Below are 13,014 nucleotides of genomic sequence, written 5' to 3' on the forward strand. Positions count from 1 at the left end.
ATTAAACAAACTTCATATAAAACCCAATACAAATATCGCATACTTTGTCAGAAGCACGGACGTAATTGGGATCTTTCTCCTCATTGCTCTCATCACCATCGGACTCTTCGTTTTCTTCATCCTCGTCCTCCTCCGAGTCCGAGGCTGTCGCTTTAGCAAATTTGTCCTCGGGAGGCGGTGTGAAGCGCTTCAAGGGTTTTGGACCTTCCGGCAATTCCTCCTTGCACGCGTTTTCCTCCATTTGCCGGAAGATAGACAGCATCTTTCTCGCCGTGTCCGTATGGACTACCTCGTCCACCCTATCGTCGGCTCTGACGACATCGGGATCGCGGTATATCTCGCGATCCGGTGAATCCATCTATTTGAGCAATTCAGATAATGTTATAATATGATGATAATCGAATAGCTCGAACCACATTACTTGATCATCCAATTTTGTTATCGGAGATAATTTCTATCTTCCTTTGTCTTGAAGAACTTGATTCATAAGATCTTGCAAGACTTATAGAATAATTTTTATTAATTGTTTTCTTTTTTTCAAGTTTTTAAAGACCAAATTATGTGATTCGATGTTTCTCAATTGTTATTGCTCACTTTATGTTTAATGCTTTTATTATAAATTGTTCAGCAAATATTAACACATCAATCAAGCGTTATAAATGTTATAAAAACATCTAAACAAGATGGGATACATAATAATTAAAATTGTTAAAAATAACAAGATTCTTTTCGATTCTTTTGTAAAATCTTTTGTATATAAAAAAATATTTAAAACTCAAAAAAGAAGAGTTTTTGGACTTATAAATATATGACCATGCTATTATTTCTATATAAGGCGACAGAGACAAATGTTTCATTATGTTTCAGATAAAGTCTTCCATTTTTGCAGATGTGTTTATTTCTTGATAAAAGCATGTTTTTTTAATTGGCAAATTCCTCGACAAAATTTTGCAACATCTTTTTATAAAAGAAAATATTTCCTCTTGACGTTTGCAAAAGATAAATATATATATAAGAAATAATATTATTACAATTTTATAAATTCTAAGCAGAGTGCATTTTTAACATAAAAACAACAAACTTGAATATTTATATTTATCTAAAATAAGAAAAAGAAGTAATAATAACTATATCATAAATATAATCTTTTTATTTGGAGAAAAAATATCTGATATTTATTTATTTAATATTTATTTAAAAATATATATTTATATGATCTAATGCATTAATCTTGCTAATTATTAATCATTTATGCATGCGATTTTTGCATTTTAATTATATATCGTTTATTTTCACGCAAATTAATTTCATTTTTTTGGAAAATTATTAAATAGTTATTATTAAGATTATTGTAGATTAAACATATTTATTTAGCTACGTGATTGTTGCTCCAAAATTGAGAAAAATTATACGATAAGATGACAAGGACAGATGATGATTGCGAGAAACATATTTCGTGAGTCGTTTATCGTGCGATAATTTTAAATCGAATATTTAAACCGTGATGCAGACACATACACACATACACGCATACACGTTGAAGGAAGGATTTCAGGCCGGAGATCGATGACCAAAATGTTCTTTTTCAGTCGGCGTGAGTCAGCTTTAGAGGTTCTAAGCGTGGGTGGTACGATTATAAATCTCGTGTAGAAAATATTACAGATCTTTTTTGATGATATTATTTTATGTAAAAGAAAATATATAAAAAACAGATAAATATAAAATAATATATAATTGCATATACTATATAACAAAGTTAGAAAAATAACATCAAAAAGATAAATTATATAGTTGCTTAAATAATGTCTTCGAAAAAAAATAGCAAAGTTTATGTGTATGTATATATAATTAATATATATATATATATATATATATATATATATATATATATGTATATATGTATATTATACATGAATTCAATCGCGCAGAAACAAAAGTTTTAAGAAAAGTTAATGTGTCTCTAAAAAAAATATGATTTTATAAAAAATAAAAATCATACGAAGTACATAAACAACTAAATATTCACATACTTCAAAATTTCACAATCAAAGTACTGCAATATCAATCAAAATATCAATAAAAGTTTCTTTATAACAAAATATCTTTTTTTATAAAAATTTGGCTTCTTCGATAGATCTCTACACATTTGTACTTGGACCGAAAATCAGGTAAAAGCTGAGACCTCGATTATACATCACGTGGAGCGATCGAAGGTTGCGACATTTTAAAAGGACCACCCTTGCTTTAGTTTAGGTCTAATCGGAACGAGGAGACCGGGATTATTTTCGACCGGAATTATCGGCTTAATCAAGCAAAAGGGTTGCGGGCCGCTTCAAAGTTGATGATGACAAATTGACAGGTTCAAGAGTTAGTACACGCACTCCGTGTGGAGCGGTCAATTGTCATGTCGCTTGCGACAATCCGACTAATTCTCTTTCCTCGCTTTCGTTTATGTCGACGAATTGTTCTTCAGTAAAAAATATTGAAGCGCGTGAGTGCCGTTTCTCTTGAGAGAGCGCCGAAAGAGGAACGAAGTCTTCAAGAACTTGTTAAAATAAATATATTACAGATGAAAGGAAATAATTAAAGTAATTAGAGTTGAAGTAGATAGCTCACATAATTCTATATGATTACGGTAAAAAGAAAAGAAAATATATTACATGCTTCGTTTATTATAGTTGTATTAACAAAATTAATCAATCTTAATTTTTGCGAAAAAATACAACTGCGGAAGGCACCGCTAAATTATCTTATCAACGGTCATATTAAATCCGAATTAACTCAACAGAGGACTTTTAGTCGAAAATGACAGGAAATGGAAAATCAATAATGGCCGCGCGTTTCTATTGAATTACGCGAGAGACCCGGTATTTAGTCTGAAATTGAGGAAATTTTCATCACATAAAGCTATATATATGAGCAAATCATTTTATTAATCATGTGTTAATTCAAAATTATAAATGTTGATATATGAATATTATAAAATAATTATCAATAAATATAAAAAGATAATATAATTAAGCAAAAATATAATGTAAATAATGAAGAATCGGAAATAAAAAGTAGATATATTCTCAAAAAAAGATTTATCCATTTCCGGCTTTTAAAGAATTTAATTTGGCTAATTAACACGGAGGCTATGATTTTTAATAAAAAATGTGGTGAGGGCAACGCGCAGCAACGTTTTGACACAACGATTCCTACGGTAGGATTTCATATTAAGTCGGAATAATACAGAGTGACGAGAGAGGAGCTATGAGAGCGTACTTCCAGCGGAATTCCATAAAATCATCAGTCCAGAAAGGATATTTGATCACACGGTATCCTTCTGCCGGCACGTCAAGCGGCAAATCAAGCCGCGACGATGTGATTGCGCCCCGCGAGCGACGTCCGTTTTCTTCACAGATTAACATCAACGGAAACGCAACGCGAAGCCAGAAAGGAAAGATCTCGATTGTACGTACACATGTGTACGTTGAAAAGCAATTAAAACAATCAACAATTCGATGGGAACACATTGCGCGATAACACGCGTATTAATAATTCTCTCTCTAAATATGATAATTGAATATCAGAGCTTCTCGTGCAATTTACACTTGTTTTACGAGCGGAATATAAGATGTTTTGCTCGATATAGAATAATTTGCTGTTGAGAAGATCTGGATGTATTATGTATCGCTATACTAAGCACAATATTCGCAAGAATCCAAGTATTTTGTCGAGATATCGAGCGCGAATACACAGTGCAATTAATTAAACAGATGGTTAATTATCTTCAGTCTAAATAATTTTCGCCGATAATTTCAACGGATAAGAATCCGTTATTCAAACATCGAGCAATTTTTATTTAAGAAAAACGGAATTCCGAAAAAATCTGATCGCAATTGCAGGACATTATTAACCGATGCGTTCATCAAGTCATTAATTACGTTTCCGTTAATTGGCAGAGAATCTACATAATTCTCAGTAAACGCGTCGCACAGACACCAGATAATCGTCAATTAAAATCTCGAATATGTAATCACGATCACAGTATCCCGCCGAAGAATATAATCGCGAATCGATCGCGATTGAAAAGAAATTCTACTAACCGGGGCGTCGATTATCTGTCAAACTAAAACTAGAAACTGTCAACTAGAAACTTGAATCGCGTTGCTTTTTTGAATGGCGGTGAAACATCTAGCGATCCTCAATCGAGAGGAATCTTAAGAGAGGCTACATGTACCGCAAGAGTACGTCAGTACTTTCGACGATCGTAATTACGGAATGCGATTTAACCGCGATAATTACCTTTCCGCAATATTTAATAACGCTTCCTTCGGCGAGCGGATGAAGACTGAGCGTGGTCGCTCAAACGGTCTGCCACCTTCGACGCGCGCTCTCGAGGGAGACTCTCTTTCTCCGGTTCGTGAGAAGTTCGTCGCGACAGCCGGTCGCCGGTTGCTATGCCGTTCACACGAGGAGGATACGACGAATATGTACTCCTCCCCTACGGGTGTGTGAGTTACCAACGATGAGGGGGGCCTCGTCTCTCTCGCGCGCGCGCGCGCGCGCCCGCTCGCGCCCTCCTTTGGTTGGGTCCCCGGGGCCCGCCGAGTTCCCGGTCTGCTCGTTGCCCGTTTGCTTCTTCACGAATGGAAGGACGCAGGAATACTAACGGTAAAAGTATGGTTGCTGTTGCTGCTGCTGCTGCGCTGACCACTTCGGGGGGGGTTCAAGGACAGCCCGGTTTGTTGGAACGTCGACTCGCTCTTGTGTGCGCGACGCATCGTCGGACCCTTCATACAAGGGGGCCTTTTATTATAAGCTGCGTCCGCGAGCGACGCCGAGATTTTCGTTATCGCGTTCCGATAATTATCGATAGTCGCGCATTCCACAGAGATGCATCGAGAGATGCATAAAAAAAGAAATGAGGGGGTTTTTGTTTTTCGGATGAGAGATAAACGACTTTTGCGAGTAATAAATATTTTATCTAAATAAAAGTGTTTCATTTTAAATATTTTTGTGTATTTGAAATTAAAATTACTTTAGAATATTTTCCAAAAGCATAATATTTTTCTTTTTTTTAAGATATTGAGTTATTTATAAAAAAAAACATGATTCAAAAAATTTTATTGCAATATAATATCTTTTTAGAAGACTTATCTTTCTTGAAACGCATTATAGTTGTGTATAGTGTATTAAAATATAGATAAATTATATTTTAGAAGGAGATAGTTAAAGTTGTTGTTTCATATTGTTTGATTTAAACTGTTTTTCAATTTTTAGAAAAACGATTATAATAGACTATTTTTGAGCTTGAGTCTAATAATGATCTTTAATAATTTTGTAATCATTGTCTCATTACGAGAGAGTTTTGAGCCATTTTGTTAAGTAACACGTTATTTAACGCAAGGGGCACTATTTAATCGGGGAAAGTAAGAAAACCGGTTAATATTAAATTAAAAATAAAGTAGTAAAACATAAAACTGCAAATGATGGTTAAAGTAGTGATGATGCAATATAAAACAGACAAACACGCTTGACTGCAAAGATTTCTACGGTCTTAATTGGAAATGAGATCACGATGTTTCTTCGAAAATTTATATTTTATGTGCGCGCATTTTAGCGTATCGTTAATATCGACGTAACAATGTTTTAAGATATCTGACATATATCGTCGCTTTATCGATAATCAAAAAGTCTCTTTATCAGCGAATAATAACGTCATTGCGTGAGTAATTATAAGCTGCATTTGAAATACGATAAAAATAAGCTTTGCGAAAGAAAGTGCTATCAAAAAATAAATATAGTCGTTGAAAGCATTATCTTTAGTAACATAATAATTTTAGTACACGTTTCAGTTATTTGATCAAGCGAGTTCTATTCTATTTTTTTCTACCTCCATAGAAAGTAAATATTTTTTTTTAGCGAAAGTCGTGTTCCATCGAGTATGTAATGCGATACATTGTGTTATTACTTAATTAGTTAACACGCACACGCATTTGTTAGATGAGATTACACAGAGAGAAGCGTGAATCAATCAACGACAACAAAGTCGAAGGATCGAACCTTGACTTGACCGTCGCGTGGAGGCGTGATGCGAAACTGCTTTCGCTGTTTCTCCGGTTCCTTGTAAGACTCGAAGAATTTGAACTTGTTCGAAATTTCCGACGTTTCTACGTGAACTTCCTCAGTCGCATCTGAGCTGCGTACCACATCGTCTGAGACTTGACGACCCATGAACGCCTTTTTCGCAGAAATTTCGAAAATTATCGTCACTATAGACGCGATGACATTTCTATATCGCGTCAAATGATCAACAAATCTTACGTTTGATATCTCTTGTCCAAAAGCGGATACGTTTGTCTCAATACAGTTTTTTTCCTTGATGCAACTTTGAGCGACATCGGATTGTATGAATAAATAATATATGATAATAGTTAATAATAAAGAGAATTTCCAAAGAATCTCTTACTTTAAGAAATTAAATTAAATTGCGTGGTTAAAAAATATAATTTTTTACAAATATATATATTTAAGATAAGTGTCAATGACTAAAAAATTAATATTTTTGAAATTATAAATAAATTATATAAATTATATTATTAAAATATGTAAAACTTGTTACAAACTTATGAGACAAATCAATATCTAAAAACTTCAAAGACGAACTCTAAAAGCGACTTAATCGAATGATAAATAAAAAAAATTGAACTTACATCCCGTGCACGTCGTGGATTCTCGGTTGGCGTCTTCGGAAGTACTGGCGTTACTGGACGTCCTGTTTTCGCTGCAGAAGCATCCAATTCCAAAAAGAGCGATCGTGACTTCCTGCTGATACCTGTATACAATGACCAATATAAATTATCATAAATCAAACTTGATTATAAATTGTTAATTAGCATCGCCAATACTTTCCCTCTGCATCATTCGAAACTTATAATAGTCTGTCTCTATCCGGAACAAAAAATAAATTTCACAAAAACCATTGAATATTAATATGACCTCTTAACACAGTCTTCTATTCTGTAAAGAGTTTTTGCATTAAATCTCTCGTGTATTATAAGCAATATTAGTTGCTTTCTTTCAAGCTTTTCTCTTAATTTCTGACAGTAATACAAATGTATCAAAAATAAATCTCATTAAAAAATATTAATTTTTTATTAAAATATCGCCTCATTTATTACTTTCATAATTACTGACAGTTGACTTCAAAATGTAAAACGATACAAATAGCAATAATATTCTTTTCTTCTTATAATTTTCACTACAAATAGATCTTTTATTATACGTATTTCCAATTATCACACAATTTCTTTCCGCGTTTACATTCATATAATTGTAACGCAGTATTTTTGATTAAATATTTCTTCAATCTCTTTGGCAATATAATTATGTCTCTTTTTGTATCAATAGCTCTCAATTCGCAAGTCATTTAATTAGTGAAAATATCATATTGTACCTGCTGCGATCACCTCCTCGTCGGCTTTCTCCGGTTTCGGTTTACTGTCGATTTCGTCGTCCGAAGCCGCGATTGGCTCTCCCCGTTCAAATCTCTCTTTGATGGAACGAGCGTGGGCAGTCGAGTTCTGGATCTCCTCCGCCGCATTTATCTTCGTGACGCGGTCGCTTCCGGCTACTGCCTGCTGATACATTTCCTTCATCTTACCCTGTTTACCCTGCAAAGAAAAGGGGAGAGAGAAAAATTATAATAGAAGAGCGTATTGTGACGTATATTAAAAGGATAATAATAAATAATTAGTATTAAAATTATCTTTTTCAAAGAAAGTTTTTTTTTTTTATTTTGGTATAATTATATTTTATTTTTTCATTTATTTCTTTTTACAAAGGTAAATTACCATGAACAATCGCGAACGGATTCCTGCGATTTCTTCCTTCCTAGCCTCGCGCTGAATTTCACGCCTTCCCTGCTGACTCGTAGATTCCCAACGATTCTTGATATCACCCATCTTTGAGAAACTGATCGGTCGTTCGCGCGTGGTGCGTTTTGCCTTCACGATCTCGGTTTCCACCTCTGAAAAATATTACAAAAAAGATATTAATACAAGAAAGAAAATATATACGAAAAACATGTTTAATAACGAGAAAAGTTTTAAATTTAGTTTTAAGTTAAGAGAAAAACATTTGTGTTAAATCTAATAAATTTGTGATAAATTTGTGTAAAATTTTAATGGCGTGACTTTTTTTGATTGCAATATCTTCTCATTTATTCCTTACCTTCGGCCTCCTCCGTTTCCACGTCGTCTTCACTTTCGCTCGATTCTTCGTAGGGTATACCATTGAGAGATTCGTCCGCCACGCCAATATCCATGCCCTTCGCCTGGAATCTGCATGAGAAGACACGCAAGGCGGATACAGATATTCCGATTACGCTTGTAACATGTTCTGTTGCTCGTGTGTTTCCTCGAGTTTCAAGTTATGAAAAGAAAACTGCTGACTGTTGAATACCGCGAAAATGTCGCTCGTACCGGTTTTGTCGCACGCGAAGTAGATTAACAAGATTATCAACGGTGAGATTTATACTCGACATCTTACATAATTATCATAACTAAAATCTTGAAATTTCTCTTGATGCGTTTCTACTTCAATAAGTATTGCTTATAAAAGATTTTCAATTCTCTCTGCGACAACTCTTTTTGCGATTATTACGTTTAGAAGTATTTAATTATAATATTTTTATTATTTGTTTTTTATATCAAAACTTTTATCAATTCTTTAGCAACGCTCTCGAATATTATTATTTTAATTCTTTACATAAAAAATAAATAAGATAGAGAATATTACTAGCTCGTCAGTCCTACGAAATTACAGACTCATCATTATGCATCCTACGGAAGCAAATCTGTGTCACGTAAGATATCGCGGTTTAAGATTAACAAAGAGAGAGCCGTATATGATGGAGGAGTGAGACGTGACTTGAAACAGCACATACGTAGACATAACGTGAAATTCTACTCTGCGAATATATTACAATCGGATAGATTTTTAGTCAGCGTTTTTGCACCTCGAAATAAGAAATCTGTCATTGATTGCTCACTTGGCCAGTTTACTGAGGATGCTGGGCGATCTCTTGACGGCGATCTGTGACGGCGATCTCTCGATTTCATTGACGTTCTCTGTGCTAGCTTTCTCGAAGACTTGGAAGCGCGATTTGACATTTAAGCTTGAGAGCTCCTCGAGTCCTAGGTCGGGTTTGTCGGAAGCTGAAAAATTCAGAGAAGAGATTTCTTTTACTCCACTCCCCGCAATTCTTCCTCTTCTGTTCAAATATTTAGACACTCTCTAGATTTGTTAAGTCGCCACACGAAAACACGCTGATTCGCGGAAAAGACAAAGTTACACACACGATACAAAATTCTAAAAAGCGTCGAAAATGAAAAAGGATCTTGTTAAAAGAGCTAGTGTTAAAAAGAAAAAGAGGCGATCGCCTCGATGTGATAATCACGTTATGTCATCATATTATGACTACATACAAATTTTTTGTTTTTTTGTAGCTGTTATTGTACCTATGATGAAGTCTATCAGATACTGCTTGTTTCTCGCTATTAGTAATGTCATATAAAATAATATACGATTTTGACGTTCTTTTATCCTCGCAAATAAAAAAGTTATCATCATATCTGTTTCTTCATTTCAGTTTCCCTATTACATATTTAATAATAAATCTTTCAAAAAATCTTGTTAACAAATGTAAAATAAGATAAAATTAATAGATACAATACGTTAAAAAATTAAAGATAATTTTACAAGCGTTAATAGTGTTTTTGCTAACCAAATAATATTGATCACTGCAATTTTTCATGCAAAAAAAAAAGATTAATATTTATTACTGTTGAAGATAGAATTAATTGTTTCAAAATTTTATAAAATATATCAGCAAATATCACCCCTCGTTTCGATACGCTAAAACGATTTCACATCCCCTATGTGGGTATTTTATTAATCAAAAACGTTGATGCTGAGTCCAACATGATTGGATGCACATATAATTTTTCGATTCGATAGAGCCAATCAATGGTTAAAGAAGCCACTCGCCAAAATTGACACGCAATGTTAGGAGTAATCTCCAGATCGCGTTCCACACACGTATATACACACGCACACGCATGTCGAATATCGTTACCTCTGACCACATCGGGTGGCAACTCTTTCGGCTCGTTCTCCCGTATGATCAGCTCCGGCTTTCGAGGTCGCACTGCGGAGTTCACAAGACAAACTCTTTTTCGTATTAACGATACCACTCATTCTCTTGCACGCATGTAATTATAGGAAAAGAGAGAGAGAGAGAGAGAGAGAGAGAGAAGGGGATACTGTAATTTTAACGTCCATGTTCTAAGAACTTATAACAAAGTGAATCCGCGACGACGATATACTCGGTGTTCCTCTCTTCCTTTTCCAAGTTATACCAGCAATTAACACAGCATTATACTACATCTAGATCCCCTTATGCACTTCTCTGTCTTTGTCTGACATCGTACCTCAACTTCCTCTCCGTTATCTCTACATGAAGAATGCAATTTTGCTTTCAATTGTTCTACATACTCATCTTCGGACGTATATCTTGTTACCGGGAAAGAAAAATACAAAAATCTGGGACGAACGACTGAGATTAATCGAGTGCCCCGACTAATCATTAGAGCGAAAGAAATTTACAAGCATCGCAAGAACTTTATCTCTTCCAATTTTCCCGTCGAAATGCATCTCATGTGTTTACGTTCCATGTGTATACATTCCGGTCTGTTTTTTATCCACGCAAAGTCCTCCTCGCCGAGAGATTAGCGGCTAGTCGACGAGATCGACATCGATCGTTAAGTATCCGCGTTAAGATTTAACGTGTAATATTCGCGAGAGAGCGATCCGTTTAAGCGGATTAACGCGGAGTCGCGGCTTGTGAAAAGCGTATGCGCTCGCGCGGGACACAGTAATCATCTTACCGGGTTGTTCGGACTCCTCGACCGGTTTCGGTTGGAAGAGCTCCTTGAAGTGCGGCTTACAGTACAGCGTGCTCTCGTGGCTCTCGTAATTGTCCACGTTGAGCTGCTTGCCGCACTGCACGCACCGGAAGCAATTCTTGTGCCAGACCAGACCCTCGGCCTTTGTCTGCTCCATTTGAAACACGACCTTGCCGCAGCTGCGACAATTCGTATTCGCATCGCTGCTCTGACCCACCTGTCAAAGCGTCAAATTCATTAGCGCCTTTCGCGGCTTTCACTCTCTACGCCGCCTCTTTACGAGAGGCGAGCAGGTGATTTTCTCCAGCACCGTGTCGTTCTCGGTTAAATGTGTACTTAAGTATGAGAATGAGAGTTTAACAGATTGCATCCAGAAAATTATTAAAAAAAAAAAAAAAAGATTTTAATGTGTCAAATACAAATAACTTTGAATTTTTGTGTTAAATAAATTCATAGATTTCTAATTATAAATGAATCGTGTTTCCTTTTTTTTTTTCTTAATTATAATTTAAAAATATTTTGTGTAAAAACGATACTTACGGCATTTAGTTGCTGTTGCACTTTGCCTGCATCGACCGAACGTACGTGGAGAACTGTCTTCTTGGTGAGAGCGTCGAATTTGTTAAAGCTTGATTTCTGTAAATATAAATAATAATCTTGTCAGAAAATAAATACTACAAATCTGAAAGCTAAAAGAAAATAGGTAAAAAGAAAAGAAAAAGTTCGCAAACAAACATTTCTCTTAGCGTTATTGTGGAGAAGGAAAATTTTATCTTCCACAATCCTTTACTATTTAAATAACAACGAAGCAAAGAGAAATGATTGTAGATGAAAAAAAAAAAGCAAATTCCAAAAGTTGTCATCGGAAATGGAAATACACGTGCAACATCATTAAATTATTAAAAAATTTATTTGGACCTTGATATAAAATTTATATATTCTATTGTACGAGAATAATTTGTACCAGAGAGAGAGCTAATGTTAATTATACACAATTATTACAATAATTATTTTCATAAACATCATAAATTGCATCTTTATCGTAATTTCCAGTCTTCACGAAAGAATAACATTAATTCTCCGAAAAGTTCGTACAAAGGTCTGAGGAAGGCAGAAAAAAATCAAGCTAAACAAGCGAAGCATATATTTCTCCTTCTCCCTTGGGAAAAAGATGGCAAAAGCAGTCAAAAACTCTGGGTCAAGTCAAGTCAAACCTCTGTACGAATCGATCTTATCGCGCTTCATCTCTCCCTCTCTCTCTCTCTCTCTCTCTCTTGTCAATATTTGTCTTACCTCGAATTTCGGCTTCTCGCATGCATGATCCTTGTCCTTACCCTCGCTCGTTAAGCTTGCCAAACTACAGTAGGAAGCCCTCTGTCCCCCGGGGTCGATTTCAGTGATTGTCAATTTAGGGTTTCATGCCGGGAAGAGGTAGACGTCGAGAAGAACAGAGACGGTAGCCGCGAGTTAGTAAAACGGTGGCGTAAAAAAACGAACAACAGGCGGAATACGGTACTTGAATATTTATTATGGGATGCAGCAGTTAGCGATACTCATTATCCACATCATTATGGCGTCGCCAGCGCCGGAAATTTTAAAATTATAATTTGCAGATAGACATCCCTCACGCGGCCAAGGACAAGTATATATACGAGACAATATTATCATCGTCAGAAGGCGGAGACGGTGCTTGAGAGTCTTCGCTAATATTTACGTCCAAGAACATTAATTTTTTTTCTAATACGTACATTCTGTATGCCGTACACTCAATATAAAATGTCCTTGAAGCGAGCAAGGGAGAAGAACTACTGGTAAAGCAAAGATATTTGCTTTACGAATGACATCACACATTGTTAAGCAGTCTTTCTCAATATTTTTTTCGCGGTCTGTGTTTTACGCCTTTAATTATTTATTATTATGTGAAGAAAGAACTTTTTTTTAATTTCAATTCTAATATCTATGGGGAATAGACGCGGCTTCTCCCTCGCCTGCGTGCGAGGCTTTTTAATCTCCTCGATCGAAACTTTGCCAACTGCTGCATCGGATGACAAAGGGAAAA

General features: G+C 35.3%; 1 protein-coding gene across 10 annotated transcripts in view; it reads right to left on the reverse strand.

Moving 5' to 3' along the window:
• The window catches only part of LOC126850488 (microtubule-associated protein futsch), a 63,490-nt gene that overhangs the window by 6,975 nt on the left and 43,501 nt on the right, over positions 1-13,014 (reverse strand). For 5 of the 10 annotated variants that reach the window (XM_050593555.1, XM_050593562.1, XM_050593559.1 and 2 more), the window contains 11 exons: positions 12,249-12,329; positions 11,496-11,591; positions 10,938-11,172; positions 10,127-10,198; positions 9,041-9,206; positions 8,221-8,330; positions 7,842-8,017; positions 7,445-7,661; positions 6,702-6,823; positions 6,052-6,228; positions 44-358 (listed from right to left, as the gene is read on the reverse strand). In XM_050593555.1, coding sequence (XP_050449512.1) covers positions 44-358; positions 6,052-6,228; positions 6,702-6,823; positions 7,445-7,661; positions 7,842-8,017; positions 8,221-8,330; positions 9,041-9,206; positions 10,127-10,198; positions 10,938-11,172; positions 11,496-11,591; positions 12,249-12,329 — 1,767 coding nt within the window. The remainder of the gene's footprint in view (positions 1-43; positions 359-6,051; positions 6,229-6,701; positions 6,824-7,444; positions 7,662-7,841; positions 8,018-8,220; positions 8,331-9,040; positions 9,207-10,126; positions 10,199-10,937; positions 11,173-11,495; positions 11,592-12,248; positions 12,330-13,014) is intronic. The other 5 variants (XM_050593565.1, XM_050593564.1, XM_050593561.1 and 2 more) reach the window with 3 other exon arrangements.

Source organism: Cataglyphis hispanica, chromosome 6 (assembly GCF_021464435.1).
Source record: "Cataglyphis hispanica isolate Lineage 1 chromosome 6, ULB_Chis1_1.0, whole genome shotgun sequence".
NCBI classification, from domain to species: Eukaryota; Metazoa; Arthropoda; class Insecta; order Hymenoptera; family Formicidae; genus Cataglyphis; species Cataglyphis hispanica.